Below are 20,801 nucleotides of genomic sequence, written 5' to 3'. Positions count from 1 at the left end.
GGTGTGCACCAGCCCCCAGAGATCCATTAGCTCTGACAGAAGGCCGAAACCAGTCGGGTTGGTGAGTGGGCGGGTTTTTACACTAAACTGCACTAAAACACTTTACTTGCATGGACGGTGTGTGAAGTGATGTAATGGGCAGGGCTGTGGAGTCGGAGTCGTGGAGTCTGAGTCGTGGAGTCGGGCAATTTTGGGTGCCTGGAGTCGGAGTCGGGAAAAAATGCACCGACTCCGACTCCTAATGAATTTGTAACTGTAATTAAAATAGAAAATATGATAAAATGTTCTATTTCTCAGATAATAGTCATTAAAAATAATGTATATATACAGTAATAGCTGTGCTTAGTCCACAAAAATGAAATAAACCAATCAAAATTAGTTACTTGTGCTGCTTCAATAAAGCGGTCCCCGTATTTTTAAGGTCAGATATACATATCTGATTGTGACTGTATATATGATGTGTACACAGGAATCTCTTATATATATATATATATATATATATATATATATATATACTAAATAACATCTATGCTGTAAGAATAAAGCCTGATGTGTAGCCGTGTCACTAATACAGATGGTCAACGAGATGGAAATAATTCTGCATTGATGCTGATTTATGCAAATGTATGCACTCCCTTTGCTGATGAAATAAAATAATTTGATATGTTATTGAAATTTGGTTTGGTGACTACAAATTAAAGGGTAACTGAGACAGATGAAAAGTAAAGTTTTATACATACCTGGGGCTTCCTCCAGCCCCCTTCAGGCCCCGTTCACACTGAACGCGTTTCCAGCCGAGTTTTGGAAACGCGTGCAGGTGGCCGACACGCACGACATCAGACATTGCATAGAGTGCAATGTCTGATGTTCACACTGCATGCGTTCCGGACCTGTGCGGTCCGGAAACGCATGCTGCACGCATTTTTTGTAAAAACGCATGGCTGTCCCATTCACTTTTCAGTGATGGGATCAGCCACGCAACGCATACGAACGCGGATGGCGTGCGTTCGTACGCGTTGCGGTCCGCATGCGTTGCGGTCTGCGGTCTGCAGTCTGAACGGGGCCTCAGGCTAATCAGTCCCTCGCTGTCCTTCACCACCCGGATCTTCTGCTATGAGTCCTGGTAATTCAGCCAGTCAGCTCTGTCCAGCCGCATGCCGCTACCACAGCCAGGAACATTCTGCACCTGCGCAATAGTGCTGCACAGGTGTAGTATGCTCCTGGCGGCGGAGTGTGTGCATGCGCACTACGCCCGACTGGCTCAAGTACCTGGACTCATAGCAGAAGATCCAGGTGGTGGAGGAGGACAACGAGGGACTGATTATCCTGAAGGCGGCTGGAGGAAGCCCCAGGTATGTATAAAACTTTAATTTCATCTGTCTCAGGTTTACTTTGTTACACAGTAGTACTATACTCTACATATGCACTCCCCACAGAGCTGCAGGGAATCCACTGATATTGCTGTGCACATTGAACACAGAGGTGTTGTCTGTTTACAATCTCCTCATTCCCCTGCAGAGTACCTGCACATCATTCTTACATGTACCCACACTTACATTGCCTAGGGCCTGATAGATGTTCTTTGTTCCGGTTTGTACCTTTTACAAGTACTCTTACCAGGGACTAGTTTTAGTCTAAAGGGAATAAATATAGTAGTCTACATATCCTTCTCACTTAAAGTGACTCCGTAACAAAAATTGCATCCTGTTTTTTATCATCCTACAAGTTCCAAAAGCTATTCTAATGTGTTCTGGCTTACTGCAGCACGTTCTACTATCACCATCTCTGTAATAAATCAACTTATCTCTCTCTTGTCAGACTTGTCAGCCTGTGTCTGGAAGGCTGCCAAGTTCTTCAGTGTTGTGGTTCTGTGATGCATTTCCCCCCTCCAGGCCCCTCTCTGCACACTGCCTGTGTGTTATTTAGATTAGGGCAGCTTCTCTCTTCTCTCTTATCTTTTACAAGCTGGATAAATCCTCCTCTGAGCTGGCTGGGCTTTCACATACTGAGGAATTACATACAGGCAGAGCTGTCTGCACTCTGCAGGAAGAAACAGCCTGACACTTCAGTGGAAGATAGCTGCAGGGGGAAAGAAACACACAAATGATCTCTTGAGATTCAGAAGTAAGGCTGTATACAGCCTGCTTGTGTATGGATGTATTTTCTATGTGTGGACATACTGTACATCAACCTACTTCCTGTTTTGGGGGCCATTTTGTTTGTTTATAAACTTTTTAAAACTGTTTTTAACCACTTTTAATGCGGCGAGGAGCGGCGAAATTGTGACAGAGGGTAATAGGAGATGTCCCCTAACGCACTGGTATGTTTACTTTTGTGCGATTTTAACAATACAGATTCTCTAAGTTGTCTTGTAAAATTCCTAAGCGTTGGCAGTTAAGAGACGAATTTCATGTTACATACTTTTAATCAACAAAATTGTAATATGCAAATTAGAGGAGTCGTGGAGTCGGTGGAATCCTAAACTGAGGAGTCTGAGTCGGTGGATTTTTGGACCGACTCCACAGCCCTGGTAATGGGGTCCTGTTCACAAGCACCCACAATGAAGCAGCTGTTCTGTCCCAGACTGAGGCTATTGCTTTAATGCGATGCGTCCATGGACCCTCAGAAGGCTCCGTGCTGCCAGTCTGTGGAAGTGCTCAGACACCAGTGCTCCTAATGCCTTCCGAGGGCTCGTGAAGGAGCATTTGTCTAGCTCCAGTGATGGCTAACCTTGGCACTACAGCTGTGACTACAAATCCCATCATGCCTCTGCCTCCCAGAGTTATGTTTAGAGCTGTCAGAGTATTGCAATGCCTCATGGGACTTCTAGTTCCACTACAGCTGGAGTGCCAAGGCTAGCCATCACTGGCCTAGCTGGTGGAATAACTATCGGGGTGACAGCACTGACCCTACGGACAGGGAAGGCAGATGGGATTCAGAGCCTAACCTCACCGTGTGGAAGTTTGTTTGTTTTTTTGTTTGTTTGTTTTTTGTTCTCATTTTTTTTCTTTTATTTCAGTTTTACTTTAATGATCCTTCTGTGCGTTTCATAGTGACTGTATTATTCAGCTTTTATTATACTTGTAATGCTGTAATCATAACCGGGAACCACAGTGACTATCCTTTCAATTTCAGTCCGTCTCCTACTTCCACAAGAATGCCTGTAGTGAGAGGGATATGGAACCTGACATATATTTTATCTACTATTAAACAATACCAATTGCTTGGCTGTCCTGCTGATCTATTTAGCTGCAAAAGTGTCTGAATTTTATTGTATTTATAAAGAGCCGACATATTACGCAGGACATCAGTTAAGGTCACAGACAATATTTAGGGGTGACATACAGCAATAAGACAATACAGGAATACATGCAAACCAGATAAGGCAGCACAGTATGAGTACAAGGTAATGCTTAGTCAGTCACTGGAGATTAGGCAAGTCGAGTTTACTCAGATCCATAGGATGGGTGTACAGTAATGGAGGTGCGTGATCGGGTGGGAGACACAAGGACCCTGTCCTAAGGCTTACAATCTAGAGGGAGAGGTAGGGATATGAAAGGTAGGGGACCAGAGTTCAACTGTGGGCTTAGAGTACGGGGGGGGGGGGGGGGGGGCTTATTTAGGCCAGAGTGAAAAGGTGCGTTTTGAGGGCTATGTTGAAAGGGGGGGGGGGGGGGACACTAATGGGTGGAGGTAGGGAGTTCCATAGTGTTGGAGCAGCTCTTGAGAAGTCCTGGAGGCGTGCATGGGACTGGGTGATGCGGGGGGCGGTCAGGCGAAGTTCATTGGAGGAGCGGAGTGAGCGGCTAGGTGTGTACCTCTGAGTAAGATCAGAAATGTAGATTGGACAGGTTTTGTGGACAGATTTGTAGGTCAGACACAGTATCTGATTGGATAGGAAGCCAGTGGAGGGATTCACGGAGGGGAGCCGCTGTGGTGGAGCGATTGGGAGGAGTGGATAATTCTGGCTGCCGCATTCATGACGGACTGCAGCGGGGCAATTTGGGTCATAGGCAGATTACACCAGAAACAAGCATGCAGCTGATCTAGTCACACTTCAGTCAGAGCACATGATCTGCTGCATACTTGTTCAGGGGCGATGGCTGAATGTATTATGGGCAGAGGGTCAGGACTGCCAGGCAAAGTGTATTGTTTAAAAGTAAATATCAGCCCCATATCCCTCGCTTGTTACCCTTTACATTTGCACATTGTTGGTGGTGTTACATGTATGATCCTTGTTCAGTGATTTCGTGACTTTTCTGCTGCAGACCAGCCATGATTTTGTCACCTGTTAAGCTGACCCTGGTGACCAGACCTCGTATCCTTAACCAGGCAGGTTTCCCAATTTGGGAAGCACTCACTTGTCCCGGCAGCCCCCATATTAGGAAAGAGGCGGCTGTGAAACCTGAGCGGGAGTCCTCTGGCATTCCCAGGGGCAAGGCATGATTCTGTACTCTCAGCCAGCGGCGCTGGTCACTGTTAGACCTGGTTACAGCGCTAGACCAGCATTAACAGGGGAGTGAGGTTCTTTCCTGTCTGCAGAGGGTGCTGGAAGCTTGCCTTGTGCACTGAAACGCACTTCAGGTTACAGAACTACTTTCATAAGTGTACAGATCCACGCCTGAGCTTGTTTCTGAACAATTCTTCTCATTACAATCAGTGACTCAGGTCAGGATCCCTTCTCACATGTCATAGACTGCCCTAGTCTTGTCACCAATAGGTTCTTCTCATGGTTTTAGAATGACTTGAGTAAATGTCTGTCTCCAAGCAAACCTGAAGTGACACATTTCATATGTAACCATATTGGTAGAACTTTATTTTTTCTTTTATTTTTTTTAATTTTTTTTTCTTTGAATCCCATGTTTTTTGTTAAAGGACACCGGAAGTGAGGAGGATATGGAGGCTGCTGTATTTATTTCCTTTTAAACCATACACATTGCCTGAACATTTATATTGTGCTTTTCTCCTGGCGGACTCAAAGCGCTAGAGCTGCAGCCACTAGAGGGGCGCTCTATAGGCAGTAGCAGTGTTAGGCCAGAGCTGCAGCCACTAGGGGGCGCTCTATAGGCAGTAGCAGTGTTAGGAAGACTTGCCCAAGGTCTCCTACTGAATAGGTGCTGGCTTACTGAACAGACAGAGCCGAGATTCAAACCCAGGTCCTCTGCGTCAGAGGCAGAGCCCTTAACCACTACACCATCCAGCCATTACTACCATAGCCCCTGAACAAGCCTGCAGATCAGGTGCTCTGACTTAAAGAACAAGCGACACCCATGCTAACCTAGAAATAAAAAACACATATAAGTAGATAAATACTACTTCTACTTACATAACAATGTATTGTGCTGTCCATGTAATGATTCCTGTGAATTTTTACAAAGGAAAAGCAGAAAATCCTTTTCTAGGCAGTGGCCATCTTGCCAAGCTAATGCTGACATCATATCCTCCCTGACTCTTGTTTCCCCCCCCCCCCCCTTCTCTTGCTCATTGTGTATTCATTAGCTGCCCTCCTCCCAGAGGTTTTTTAATTTATTTATTTACACATCCAATCACTGAGTCACCTCAGCCTTGCTTGTAAACACAAGTGATCAGCTAGGCAGGGAAATAAATGGAAGAGGAATATATTCTAGATAAAAAGAACCCCCAGCATTCAACTTTTTGGCACTGTTTGGGTAGGCCTGAAAGATGTATCGAATTTAAATCGAAATCGCGATCACCAAGATCACAATTTCAGAATCGTCAAAGCGGCGAATATCGCGATCACGTCATTTCCACATGGGGAAGTTTGAAGAAGCGCCTTCAAACTCTCCCAAAGTCCCAGTGCGTGCGGCCCGCAGCGTTGGACATACCTTCCATCCTCTATCGCCCTCTGCCACCTCTTGTGCTTGGCAAAACTTTGGGTTCCTGTATGTCACATGATATACAGGAAGTATGCCGTGCCTTAGAGCATGCAGGAGGCAAAGTGGATAGACTGGCATCGCTGGACTCGTGTTTGAAGCTATGTCCAGAACTGATGCAACTTGGGGGACAGAGGAGGCACAGAGACAGAGATAGGAGTCAGAGGGGGCACAAAGAGAGACACACAGAGGGGGTACAGAGAGAAAGACAGCGTGGGCACAGACACAAAGGAGGCAAGAGAGAGACCCAGAGGAGGCATGAAGAGGCAAAGGGGGCACAAGGAGAGACAGGGGGACAGAGGGGGAACAAACAGGCACAAAGGGAGGGAACAAAGCTTGATTTGAAGGAAATCGTGAATCGAATTGAAATCGTCATTTTGGACAGAAATCGCTCAATTCAATTTTTTCCTAAAATCGTTCGGGCCTACTGTTTGGCACTAGGGCCAGTGCTATGTGATAACTCCAAACCATAACAGCAGAAAACGTTTTGCACGTTTTGAATGCAGGATTAGCATCTTTATCACTTAATACACTCAGACCAGTTGCTGTTGAAATCTGATTTTTATGGTGACAATCCCGCTTTAAAGTGAACCAGAGACGAAGCACCCTCTTGTATTTTATCATGTATATCAGTGGGAAGATTAGAGAAAACACCTACCCTGCTCTGTTTCATCCTTCACTGCTCCAGCTTATCAGCTTTCATCCTTCCTGCTTATCAGCCCTGATAAAATCCCCGACTGAGCTTTGTCTGGCTCTGCTTAGGAATCATTATACCTGAGTCATTATAGCAGCCAGAAGGGGGCAGGCTTGGACTTGATAAGACATCAGAGAAGACAGACTCTGATTCCTGAGCAAAGCCACACTGAATGCTCAGTCAGGGATTTTATCAGGGCTGATAACAAGCAGTCTGAGCAGTTAAGGATGAAGCAGAGAGCATGGTAGGTTTTTGTTTCCTCTCTGGTTCACTTTAAGTGTGACTGGATCAGCTGCATGCTTGTTCCAGGTGTGTGATTCAGACACTACTGCAGCCAAAGAGATTAGCAGGACTGCCAGGAAACTGGTATTATCATATACCGCTCACTTTAGGCTCCTTTTTAGCTGTGTAATGTAAGCCAAGTTAACCATCACACTGAGGTGGCTGATAATGTTCAGCTTCCACACTGAGTAATGACCATTTGAACTTTATTCGCTGTCCTGCTATCAGGAGTGTGCGCACAGCCAAACAGCAGTGTAATGGTTTGTAATTTTTCAGGAGATGATTAAACTTCTTCTGTATAGCTTCATGTTAATAATACGAACTCTTCTTGTTTTGCAGCGGCTACGCAGCAGATGAAATCACGCATTGTATTCGGCCACAAGACATAAAGGAGAGGCGTGCTGTCGTCATACTCAGAAAGTAAGTCCTGCTCCGGCTTGTGCAAGGACAGCTCTGGTCTCTTGTAGCGTTAACCCCGCCCCTGGGGATTCACCAACCACATGGGGGAGGCAGCAACTTGTTGGGGCGCAGCTTGTCTGCCCACCCCCTTGCCATGTGAATGGAAGCCAAGCACTGGCATAGCTTCCTTTCAGGCTACCCCAGGTCATGTGATCCATGTATATTTTCATTAAAGTGTGTTGTGCCTGTGAATTCCCTTTTTGTGTCCCTGGTGTGCAGTATCTCACACACAATGGACTTGAATGCTTGGAGAATGACTCTGCTTTTCCAGCGGTCTACTGACAATGAAAATACCAGATTTTACTATAGCTGTAGGGAAGAATGGGAAGGCCCAGGATTGTTTGAATCTGCATGCGGCTGTGTCTAGCTACGGCTAGCTTTACTGTCCAGTCCCCTCTTGTCTGAGTCTTCAGTGATGTCCACCTTAGTTTCCGCACCCTTATATTACTCTTGAATTCCAGATTGTGGAGCACCATGGCAATCCTAGAGGAGACATTCAAGGGGAATATGAGTAGGACTGGGAGACTCTGGTGATGTGTGTGCGCCCCCCAAGAGACCGGTTTTCAGCTTTGTACACACATTAGATAAATAGTTTGAGACAAAGGGCAGATTTTGCCATTTTGGACGACAATTGTAAGGGGAAAAAAATTGCTAAATGACTAGGAGTGATCTATTGTCATGGAAACCATCCTTGGAACCCTCCATTGTTCTCTGGAAGACGTTAATAGTTCCCTTACCTTATAAGTTAACCGGGATCGCTAGGGGGTCATTGGTGAAATGTGATGGTCTGGAAGGTATGGTTAGATACTTCTGACTCAGTTGTCGATAACCTGGACATTGAACCACATGTTAGATGCTATATAAGGCTTATCCCAATATGCATGGTAGTCTCGACTCCGATAATGTCATATATTCATTTTCCCTGTCTGTATTCATGCCTGTGACCTCCTGATGTGTACTCTATAAAGACTTAACACTGTGTATACGTTTTCACGAAAGTCTAGTTCACTATATAATACCTTATGTATGGAGTGAACAGTTATATATTGTGCTTACTGTGGATGGGCGGGGGTTTTGTTTTGTTTACTAAAAATCAATAGTAGGAAAAAAAATCTATATTCAGTACTCTCCTTGATACAATAGGCAGATCAATTTGGCCAGATATCTCGAGTCGACTTGTGTGCAATGGGGGGGGGGGGGGGGGGTGTTTACATCGTTGTGAAATGTTGTTTTGGGTGACTTCGCTCGTTTTGTTTGCGCTGACTTGTATAGTGTTTATATGGACCTGAAAACTGTTATGCTTTGGAGCAACAGGTAGATATTAGGAGCATCTTTGCTGCCCCCACACCTCTGTGTAGAACTTGCATTTTCCTGTAATTCTGCACAGTGGCTGTATGCACTGACGGTACCTTAACCCCTCCCCCTCAGCTCTGTACAGAACTTGCATTTTCCCGTGATTCCACGCAGTGGTTGTATGCACTGACATGGTTTTGTTTGTTTCTTACAGGACGAGAACAGAAGCTCCACGGCTGGAAAAGGCTCTCAGCGGTATTTATCTCCCAGACCGGATCTCTGGCAACAACAAGCAGCAGATCTTGAAACCAAAACGCTCCCACCGCAAGGCCGACCCGGACGCAGCTCACAGGTGTGTGGAGCGCCCGATTGTGCTGGGGGTATTACTGCTTTCATACCGGTCTGTGGCCTCTCCTGTTAGAGTAGCACTCGCCCCATGTGTAGAGGGAAGGTGGTGGATCCTGAATTCCCGATCCCATAGAGGCCCTCCTGGCTCTCTGCCCTTGGTCCACCGCTGTGTCAGGCAGTCGCCCTAAATAGCCGAGCATTCAGCTAATGGGGCTCGGGGAGAGCACTACAGCTTTACATGACCCTTTAGGCCTAGAACCCATTGCAATAACGAGTGGGTGGAAGGGAGGGGTCGGAGGCAATCTTGGGAAGGTGGATTGAGTAGGATGGGTGGGGGCAATCTTGGGAAGGTGGACTTACCAGGGTGGGAGGGGTCAGAGGCAATCTTGGGAAGGTGGAAAGCAGGGTGGGAGGGGTCAGAGGCAATCTTGGGTAGGTGGAGTGAGCAGTGGGAGGGGTCAGAGGTAATCTTGGGAAGGTGGAGTGAGCAGGGTGGGAGGGGGCAATCTTGGGACGGTGGAGTGAGCAGGGTGGGAGGGGGCAATCTTGGGACGGTGGAATGAGCAGGGTGGGAGGGGTCAGAGGCAATCTTGGGAAGGTGGAGAGCAGGGTGGGAGGGGTCTGGGGCAATCTTGGAAAAGTGGCGTGAGCTGGGTGGGATGGGTCAGAGGCAGTCTTGGGAAGGTGGAGTGAGCTGGGTGGGATGGGTCAGAGGCAGTCTTGGGAAGGTGGAGTGAGCTGGGTGGGAGGGGTCAGAGGCAATCTTGGGAAGGTGGGAGTAAGCCGGGGGAGTGGTCTGTGGTAATCGTGGGAAGGTAGAGTGAGCCGGGGGAGGGGTCTGGGGCAATCTTGGGAAGGTGGAGTGAGCCGGGGGAGGGGTCAGAGGCCATCTTGGTCACATTTTACACCTGCTAGCATAAAGATCCTGCAGGTATTTTAAGCTGCAGCCAATTATACTTTCTAAAGACCGGATCCAAACCACTTATTATTGGCGTGACTATGGATTCAATGATCAAAGTATAGAACTGAACCATTGCTTTGTGATAGGCCTCTTTCAGCTGCTGTGGGTGGCACATCCCCTGCTGGGTTTTCTTGATGACAGCAGTATTGCTTTCCCATTAGGTTGCTATTCTGGACAAAAGGCATTTGAATGACTCTACTAATCCCCACATTCCTTTCCCCCTTTCCACAGACCTCGTATTCTTGAAATGGACAAAGAAGAGAACAGAAGATCTGTCCTTTTACCAAAACCGAGGAGGAGGAGTCACTTTAGCTCTGAGAACTATTGGCGGAGGCCTTATGACTATGTGGACGGCTATACAGACACACAGGAGGATGAAGGCAGCCCGGCTCGTAAGGTTAAAATGAGACGACACTGAGGAATCTCCTCCCACGGACTCAGGTCCCCTCCCCCCACCGCTGACTGAGCTCTGGAACCACATGTAAATTTCTTATCCCACCGTAGGAAAACCAGGTCTTGTGCAAGTCAATGCGACGGGTCCTGCTTCCACTTTTTATCTTGCTGTCCAGTCAGTTTCAGATACGGGGTTACCGGCAGCAGAGGTCCCTCTTTTTATAGCCCAGCTACGGAAAGCGAGCGACCAGCGGCCTTGTTCCTATTGGCCGGCGGCTTTCAAGCCGCGTTTCGGCAGGCGATGAACCACAGCCTGAGCAACGGTCTATGTTCTCATTGCAGGGATGGACTGTCAAAGCGAAGAGGCCAGCGCTTTCGAGGGACTCTTCGTTTTCATGCTTCCATATTTTCGTTTTTAGAATTATTTTTGTTTTTTCCTGTCCGTTCTTTATTTTTGTTTTTTGTCCCAAAAAAGTAGATAAGAGAATGAGAGGACATTGAGGTGTCTTAGACTGATGTGGTGTCGGAGGGGCGTGCCCTTGGAGTGCTCGGGGCGGTTGGACACGCCCCTCTTATAGCACTACTTCCCATATAAATGAAAAACACACACACACACAAAAAATGGTTAGAAAGTAGCTTCAATGTTTTTGGTTTTTCTTTTTTGGATGATTCAGTATGCTACAAAAAGAAATCCAGATGTTTTTATTTCTAGCAATATAAGCACTAATAATAAAGTATATAAGCAGATTTGTTTATTCTGTACTGGCTCCGGCTGTCTGTAAATTATCAAATTAAATTCTGTTTTTTGCTCTAGTTCTGTTTTTTTTTTTCCTTTTGAATGGATGTTTTATGCTAATCGCCAGTGGAAAAGCCATATTTAGGGCCCTGAAGTGAGCTGTTTATAAAGGGATGGTCCATGAAATGCTGAGAATCCCAAACTGATGCTGCTGAACCTGTGCTTTCCCAAGCTACATGAGTATGCATCACATCAAAATTAAATTAAAAAATGATATATTCATTATAAGAATAGAGTATACAGGTAGTCTCCAGTTAACCTCCCCGGCGTTCTATTAAGATCGCCAGGGCGGCTGCGGGAGGGTTTTTTTAAATAAAAAAAAAAACTGTTTCATGCAGCCAACTTTCAGTTGGCTGCATGAAAGCCCACTAGAGGGCGCTCCGGAAGCGTCATTCTGATCGCCTCCGGCGACCAGAATAAACAAGGAAGGCCGCAATGAGCAGCCTTCCTTGTTTTGCTTACATCGTCGCCATAGCGACGAGCGGAGAGACGTCAGCCGCCTCCGATCCTGCCCTTAGCGCTGGCCGGAACTTTTGTTCCGGCTGCGCAGGGCTCGGGCGGCTGGGGGGACCCTCTTTCGCCGCGGATCGCCGGCGATCAGACAGCACACGCGGCTGGCAAAGTGCCGGCTGCGTGTGCTTTTTTATTTTACAAAGATCGGCCCAGCAGGGCCTGAGCGGCGACCTCCGGCGGTGATGGACGTATATATTCGTCCATACCGCTAAGGAGGTTAACAAACGAGCGGTTTGTTCTTAACCTGAATCCATTCTTAAAGGGATACTGTAGGGGGGTCGGGGAAAATGAGTTGAAGTTACCCGGGGCTTCTAATGGTCCCCCGCAGACCTCCTGTGCCCGCGCAGCCACTCACCGATGCTCTGGCCCCGCCTCCGGTTCACTTGTGGAATTTCAAAGTCGAAAAACCACTGCGCCTGCACGGCTGTGTCCTTGCACCCGCTGATGTCACCAGGAGCGTATAGCACAAGCCCAGTATGGTCAGTGACTGCGCAGTACGCTCCTGGTGACATCAGGGGAAGCGAGGACACGGCAACGCAGGCGCAGTGGTATTCAGACTTTAAAGTCTGAAATTCCAGAAGTGAACGGGAGCATCGGTGAGTGGCTGCGCAGGCACAGGATGTCTGCGGGGGACCATTAGAACTGGAGGCGGGGCCAGAGCATCGGTGAGCTGCTGCGCGGGCACAGGATGTCTGCGGGGGACCATTAGAAGTCCCGGGTAAGTTCAACTCATTTTCCCCCGACCCCCCCCCCCCCCCTACAGTATCCCTTTAAGGTGGAACACTGTGCGATCTGTCACCTCTGCCCTCTGTACCTGCTTAAACAAGCCAACAAGCCATTTTGTTCTTAAAAAAAATTTTTAAATCTATTTTCTCAAAGTCCAATTTGAAGTTTTTTTTTATTTTTCTCCTCCTCAAATGCACCTCCAGGGTAAATTCTTTATTTTACGCTCACGTCATAAAAGCCTGGCGTCTAGCAGTCCCCTCTCACAAAGAATCTTCCCTGGTTGTCTTTTTCTCTTCCCACCTCCTTCCCTCACCATGTGTTCCCTGGTATATAGTAGGGATCATCAATGATATGCAAATTCTGTAATTATGCAAATATATGCAGCTTGAAAAGGGACCAATCAATTTGGTCCAATTTCAAACTGCATAAATTTGCAACAACTCGGAACAATTTGCATATCTGTGATCAACCCTAGTATCTAGTGGTCCCCCTCCCTCTCACCACGTTTTTCCCTGGTGTCTGTTGGTTCCTCTCTTCCCGTCCCTTTCCACAATAACGGCAGCGGAAGTGTATCTTTTGGGGAGGGGATGGATACACTGCACTGCGTCTTCCATTGCTTTCGGATCCAGTCTTCAGTGTTTATAGCCCTCTAACTGGTAGGATGACCTGGAGAAGTCAGCATGTCTGGCCTGAAATCTGCTAAGATGCTCTTAATCCCCTGCCATTACTCTGCAAGGTGACGCAGGATGGGAGGGCAGGCGGCCACTAGACCACCTGGGAAAATAAAGGGAGGGGGGGACCTATTAGACACCAGGGATGCTGTGTGGGAGGTTGGGAGTGCTGTATAGGGGAGGGGGAAGCATTGGATGCTTGATAAGTGTACGGGAGAGAGGGTGGGGTCAATAGATGTTGGGAAATGCTGTGTGGGCGAGGGGGGCCAGTGGACACCAGGGAATGCAGTATGGGGGAGGCAGGAGGACCACTAGATGCCAGGATTGAGGGAGGGTAACCATTTAGTCACCAGAGAGCACTGTGTGGAGGGGGGGGTGGAGGCTAGTGAACGGCAGGGAAAGCAGTATGGGAGGGAGGACGACTAGTACAGGGGATCACTGGATGCTTGCTAATGGTGTATGGGGGACCGGTGTGCTATACACCATTACACTATCCAGTGGAAACCAGGGAACGCTGTATGGGGGAGGGGGAACATTACAAGGATATTTTAAAAAGCTCCTCCCCTACCTTTCGGCCCCTTTGAGGTCTCTATTAGTGTAAGAATGGCAGCAATTTCAACATTTCCCTTGAAAATCAATAGGTGAATTTTTATTGGCTGTTGTAGGCTCCACCTGCTTTTATGAATATTAATCCCAGGCAGTCACCCAGTGGCCAACTGTGCAAAGTTTGAGAGCCCTGCCATTAACTGTGTAAGAATGGCTGCAGTAAACATTTTCCTCTTGCAATTTGGTTTTGGCTCCGCCCACTTTTTGTAACGTTGATACACAGGCATTAAATGAAAAAGCTGTTAGAGATTTAGATATAGATAGAGAAACTCTCAAGCAAGATCGATCAATCGAATTTTCCATTTTTTTATTCGCTAAAACTTGATCGAAATGGTGGCTTTTTCTCATCCGTTTTTATGAAAATTGAATGGTGTGGTAGATTGTCACTCTAATATATGTATATAGGTATGGTTCTGATCCAGCTCTGAAACATGCCTGAAGAAGAAACTTAAAGAGACTCTGTAACATCAAAAACATCCCCTGGGGGGGTACTCACCTCGGGTGGGGGAAGCCTCCGGATCCTAATGAGGCTTCCCACGCCGTCCTCTGTCCCACGGGGGTCCCGCTGCAGCCCTCCGAACAGCCGGCGACAGAGCCGACTGTCAGTTCAATATTTACCTTTGCTGGTTCCAGCGGGGGGCGCTGTGGCGACTTTCGGCACGGAAATAGACGGAAATACCCGATCTCCGTCGGGTCCGCTCTACTGCGCAGGCGCCGGAGACTTGCGCCTGCGCAGTACAGCGGACCCGACGGCGATCGGGTATTTCCGCCTATTTCGGAGCCGACAGCCGTCAGAGCGCCTGCGCAGGAGCCGGGAAGGTAAATAATGACGTCATCTTTCTCGGAGGGCTGCAGCGAGACCCTCGTGGGACAGAGGACGGCGTGGGAAGCCTCATTAGGATCCTGAGGCTTCCTCCACCCGAGGTGAGTACCCCCCAGGGGCCGTTTTACCGTAACAAATCCTCTTTTTAAAGTTTAGAAAGCTTGCTAAGGACGCTTGTACAGTTAGTCATTAACCCTCCTGGCGGTTTGCAAAAAAATCGCCAGGGGGCAGCAAATCCTTTTTTTTTTTTTTTTTTTTTTCCATGTAGCGAGACAAAGTCTCGCTACATGATAGCCGCTGCTCAGCGGCATCCCCCCAGCCCCTCCGATCGCCGCCGGCGATTGGAGATCCGGAGATCCCGTTCAAAGAACGGGATCTCCCGGAGGGCTTCCCCCGTCGCCATGGCGACGGGGCGGGATGACGTCATCGACGTCGTGACGTCAAAGGGGATTCCGATCCACCCCATAGAGCTGCCTGGCACTGATTGGCCAGGCAGCGCACGGGGTCTGGGGGGGGATAGCGGCGGATAGCGGCGGCGATCGGGCACTGCACGCAGCTAGCAAAGTGCTAGCTGCGTGCAGCAAAAAAAAAATTATGCAAATCGGCCCAGCGGGGCCTGAGCGGTGCCTTCCGGCGGCTTACCCCGAGCTCAGCTCGTGCTTACCGCCAGGAAGGTTAAAGGTATGACCTAAACAACTTTTATGTCTTTGGATTCTCTCCATGACTTATTCCGGACCATACGCAACTGACTCTAATATATAACCGAGCAATTTTCTCAGTTTTCAATTATTTTTATCATAATTGAAGAAAAATGGAATGTGTAGTACATTGGTCAGATTTTTGAAATGTTACAATCAGTGAGAAAAATTGATTGCCATTCTTGAACTGATCAGATTTTTAAATTGTATGGTCACCATGTGAGCTTTGGAGTTCCTGGCATCAAAAATGTGTGAATGGAAGCAGTTTATCCAGCACAGAAATCTGATTTGCTGTTTGTAGCTCCGCCCAGGTGTGCAGGGGGACGCGAGACCCTCAGAACATATCATCCCAGGTAGTAAGGGATCTCTATACTAAGTTTTTGAAATCGGTCAAGGTGTTTGAGTGATCACGGCACATACACACATCTATCTAACCAGTGACAGAAACGATGGAGAAGGTGCAGTGTATTTTGCTATTCTTGTTATAAGTGATTGTTCTGGGTACCTGTATGTTATTATCCTGCGCAGTGTGTTATTATGGACGGCCTCATGAGTGCTGGCGTCCCCTTTGGCACTTCTCTCTTCTGTCAGTTAACACTCATATGCTACATATTATTAACCTTTCACTTAGCTAAGAACTGCTAAGAACTTTGTTCCATTCAAATGTCAGTAAAACAGGAGAGAAGGTAAGTGTATACGTAGGACGTGATTAACCTGGTCATAAACACTTCTACATTGTCTTTAAAGGAGAACTGTAGTGAGAGATATATGGAGGCTGCCATATTTATTTCCATTTAAGCAATACCAGTTGCCTGGCTATCCTGCTGATTCCCTGCCTCTAATACTTTCAGCCATAGCCCCTGAACAAGCATGCAGCACATCAGGTGTTTCTGACAATTTTGACAGATCTGACAAGATTATCTGCATGCTTGTTTCTGGTGTGATTCAGCTACTACTTCAGCCAAATAGATCAGCAGGGCTGCCAGGCAACTGGTATTGCTTAAAAGGAAATAAATATGGCAGCCTCCATATCCCTCTCATTACAGTTCTCCTTTAAGTGCACCAGAGCTCACGAACATAAAGATTTATACATACCTGGGGCTTCCCCCAGCCCCATCTGCTATCGGGTATTGTCACAGCAGTCAGAGCCAATCTATGCAGGAGAAGTGCGCTCTTTGCGTATCTCTCTAGCAGCCACTGGAGATACGTAGAGGGCGCACGGCTCTTGCGTTAGACTGGCTCCGACTGATGGAATGCGGGGACTCGGTGCCGCAGGCAGCTCAGGATGGCGGCATGGGAGTGATTCAAGAGGATGGGGCTGGAGGAAGCCCAAGGTATGTATACAACTTTTTGTTAGTGAGCTCTGGAACACTTTAAAGTGCACCTGAGGCGAATGGAGTAAAGGATTTTTACTTACCCTGGGGTTTTTCCCATCCAAGGAGCAGTAGCCACACCTACAGTACTTGGTACGAGATATAGATATATTTTCTATATCTATATATCCCCATCACTGGGGTGGGAATGTGTTCTTGATGTAGAAGGATAGTTGTATCCCAATCAAGTTGTACATGTTGACTGTTTATCTTTTGGGCTCTGAAGCAGTAACCAAGGGTTGTGAAACGTTCGTCGGGTGGAAGATGACGTTTCTGAGGAAAAAACAGGTCTGGGCTGCTCCTTATTACATGTGTATACTTCTATCACCAATTATCTCGATGTGAAATATTTATGGTGTATTGGACAGTCTGGAGCTACTAAGTCAAGTTCTGTTTCGAGTTGTTTTTTAGTCTAGTGGTTCTATTCATACTGGAATGTGTGGATAAATGTTTTACTTTTGGACAAAAAGTAACTTTTTTTTTTTTTTTATTTGGTTAATGTGTGTAATGCACCATACAACAGTGTAACATGTAGCAATTATTTATTGTAGCAATAATGGCGTCAATTCACCAGAGAGGATTTACTAAGAGAAAAAAGGTAGGTAGTTTATCTCATGAGGTATTTTAACACTCTGGAGTCAATTCACCAGTGTGAGAGGACAGAGAGAAAAATGTTGGATAGCAGGGGATAATGGAGAGATATGCATGAGGAAAGTGTGAGAAAGCAGAGAGTTAGGTAATCGGTATTAATGATTTACATGGGATACTTTTCCTCTCTGTAAGCTTGAAAGTGAAGCATTGTGGGTAGGAGGCGGAGTTTTACCACTACCTGACCAGAGTATTCCCGCCTTTTACTGCCGGATCATATCATAAATCATATCACGAGTGAGTCTGAACTTCTTCACCACCTCTGTCTCAGTAAAATTATCAAGAACTGTTCTCTCACGAAAAATACGAGGGGCGATTAAACAGACCCTCCTCCTGCGCCTTCGTCTCCTCATAATAGAAGCAAGCTCTAAGGCCTAGTGCACACCAGAGCGGTTCGGCTGTGTTTTGCGATCCGCTTGCGGCTGCGGATACGCTTGGGTAATGTATTTCAATGGGCTGGTGCACACCAGAGCGGGAGGCGTTTTGCAGAAACGCATACTCCCGGGCTGCTGCAGATTTTTGATTGCGGAGGTGTTTCTGCCTCAATGTTAAGTATAGGAAAAACGCAAACCGCTCTGAAAAACGGCACTTCAGAGCGGTTTGCCAGGCGTTTTTGTTACAGTAGCTGTTCAGTAACAGCTTTACTGTAACAATATATGAAATCTACTACACCAAAAACGCTTCACAAAACCGCAAAATGCTAGCTGAAACGCTACAGAAAAATAAGAAAAAGCGTTTCAAAATCTGCTAGCATTTTGCGGATCTGCTAGCGGTTTTTGGTGTGCTCCAGGCCAACAGAGTAAACTCAAAAGGCTCCATCTTCCACAGCACCAGCTGCTGTGTGAAAACCACGATATCTCCAGGTTCATTCAGGGGATAAAGAGATGAAAAAATAACAAATGGCCACACCCCCTTTCTTCCCTGGTGAATTGTGATTTGGAGAAAAATTAACTACTAACTATCACTTATTTATCTCACATTTATCTCTTGCATTTCTCTCTGTCGATATTTTCCCCTATACTTCTGGAGAATTGCTATTTGGAGATATCACAGGAGGTAAATTACCTCCCAAGAGATAAATAGGTTGGTAACCTCTGGTGAATTGACGCCAATGTAACATAGCAACAGTGTAAAATATAGCAACCATGTAACTGTTGTAAAAAAAAAAGTAGCAATACACTAATGGCTACCAGACTGACCAACAGATCGAATCTGATCTGAAAGTGATCAAATCCTTCCACTCAACAGATTTTCGATAGACTTTATTTCCACTGCCAAAACTGCTGCTCGGGCGTCCTGAAATCTGCCGACTTAAGGAATATCCTCCATCCAGGGCAATCAACTTAACCAATTTCTGCCATAACTCTATCGAACAGACATTGTTTGAGGAATCAATTTCTATCAGAGTGATCGAATCTGCCAGATATTGATGGGAACATTTGTTATAAGATGCCTGAGGTGTGTGGGCTCCCTTGCTGTTCCCTCCTGCTTCTCCGTTATTTTGCTATTCCCCGGTAATCTAGCTGGCCGCGCTCTTCTATGCATGCGTGGCTTGACCGAGCATGCGCCTAACATTGTGCTCCCACAGTTGGGCGATTGTCACCATAGAAATCAAATTTCAACAGCAACTGGTCTGTGTATTAAGTGATAAAGATGCTAATCCTGCATTCAAAACTTCTTTCTGCTGTTGTGGTTTGGAGTTATCACATACCTTAGCAACACCGGTCCTGTAATTGCCATCGGCTGGCAAAACAGTTGCATGCTGGGGGGGGGGTGTTCGATTTATCTATAATATACTCCTCTTCCCTTTATTTCCCCCTCCTCCTAATGACATAAGACAGTGCACTTCCTAGTATATACCTCAGTGGGAGTGTCTGAAGACCCTGGGAGGAGGGGGGTAACCAATACACAATTGGCAAGAGGAGGAAAAAGAGTGAGGGAGGAAATGTCAGGATTATTTTCATTCAAAGGTAACCAAGATGGAAACTGTCTAGAATAGGATTCTCTGCTTTTCCTTTATAAAATTCACAGGAATCATAACGTGGACAGTGCAATACATTTGTTGCGTAAGTAGAACTAGGATTTATCTACTTATGTGCTTTTTATTTCTAGGTTAGCGTGGGTGTCCATTATTTAAAGAGACTCTGTAACAAAATTTTCTGCCTTATTTATTCTATCCTAAAAGTTCTTATACCTGTTCTAATGTGGTCTGGATTACTGCAGCCTTTCCTAGTTGCACAGTTGCAGTATTATCTCTGTTATATAATCTAATCTTCTTTCCTTTTGTCAGCTTTGTAGGGCTCAGGCACTCAGGCAGGAATGTGCTGCTCTGCTTGTGATATGGAGAAGTTATACACACCCTCTCCACGCCCCCTGCAGGCTCTGTATGAGTCACAGACTGAGCTTCTCTCATCCTATAAACAGGCAATTACAAGCCGGGATTGCAGCAGGGAGTGGGAGAAACAGCACAGAGGGGCCCAGGAGAACATAATGAATAGAATGGTATGCTTTTTATTGTAAGAATTTTAGAGTACAGATTCTCTTTAAGCTTGTGGCCGCCTTCAGTGTGTATCCGATGTTACTCAAGTGTCAATAGGTGACTATCCATAGAGCAAGTTAGCGTTATAAAGGTATTTATAGTGCTTTATATAACAATTTCCTTTCTACTACATACAGACCCATCCTTGCTGGTCCCAGAATCGTGGGCTGCACTGCTTTCCACGAACGATGGGTGGCCAGGAACCGGGTGGTGAGATGTCAGAGCAGGATGAGCTGCAGTTGTACATTAACCTTGTAAACTAGTCCAGTATATTTATAGATCACCTAGGAAGAGTTAGAGAGATTAGCTACTCCAGTTTCCTCGGTCACGCCAACACCTACTTGTCGTACTTGGGTCACCTTTAACCCTTCGTGATTCCATGCAAGTTTCGGGTACGTGTCACGCTGCATACGTTGCAATGGACGTTCACACATGGTGTGTCGGATTCAACTGGAATGACGCGCAACATGCTGTGCGTCCACCGCACTATGTGTGCAATTACAAGTTGCGGTGAAGCATGCGCTTATGTACTGTATGCTTCACTATAAAGTACATGTCGCATCACACTCGGGAAGCATGATGCTACTTTACCCCTCTGGTTTGAGATCCTGTTTTTCAGGATGCGTAAAGTGCGTAGTGGGAAAGTAGCCTTATTTGTTAATCCATTAGCAATTTCAATAGAGCGATTTCGTTTGAGATAGGTGTGCTGCTTGTGACTTCAGTCGGCAGAACTAGTTGTGATGTAAATTCCTGGTAATTTGTCTCTCTGCTAGCAGAAAATATAGAAACTGAAAGCAGAAGTCCTCTGTTGTTGTCTCACACTGCCCCCTATTGACAAGTGGCCATAAACACACATTACAGCTGTACTAATTAGGAGCAGGGAATGCAAAAAATAAGAAAAAAAAAGTGCTAAAATAACTTGGCCTGAGCACTTGCTAGCCTCTAAATAAATTGGCTGCTAAAGAGTTCATTAAAGTCAAAAGGAATCCCAGAGAAGGTGATTTTAGAAGAGGACAGAAGGAGGTTATGAGTTGAACTTAGATTGGGTTGGTGCCAGGAAACTAGTGAGGACATGTACAGGGGA

General features: G+C 46.5%; 1 protein-coding gene across 1 annotated transcript in view; it reads left to right on the top strand.

The window, feature by feature from the left end:
- The window catches only part of ALKBH5 (alkB homolog 5, RNA demethylase), a 34,043-nt gene extending 22,906 nt beyond the window's left edge, over nucleotides 1–11,137 (top strand). The window contains exons 3-5 of the mRNA XM_068246418.1: nucleotides 7,210–7,290; nucleotides 8,837–8,974; nucleotides 10,163–11,137. Of these exons, the coding sequence (XP_068102519.1) occupies nucleotides 7,210–7,290; nucleotides 8,837–8,974; nucleotides 10,163–10,349 (406 nt within the window). The 3' untranslated portion in view covers nucleotides 10,350–11,137. The remainder of the gene's footprint in view (nucleotides 1–7,209; nucleotides 7,291–8,836; nucleotides 8,975–10,162) is intronic.
- Nucleotides 11,138–20,801: the final 9,664 nt, after the last annotated feature.

Source organism: Hyperolius riggenbachi, chromosome 7, assembly GCF_040937935.1.
Source record: "Hyperolius riggenbachi isolate aHypRig1 chromosome 7, aHypRig1.pri, whole genome shotgun sequence".
NCBI lineage: Eukaryota > Metazoa > Chordata > Amphibia > Anura > Hyperoliidae > Hyperolius > Hyperolius riggenbachi.
The sequence above is the reverse complement of the archived record's forward strand: the minus strand, read 5'-3'. Positions and strand labels throughout refer to the sequence as shown.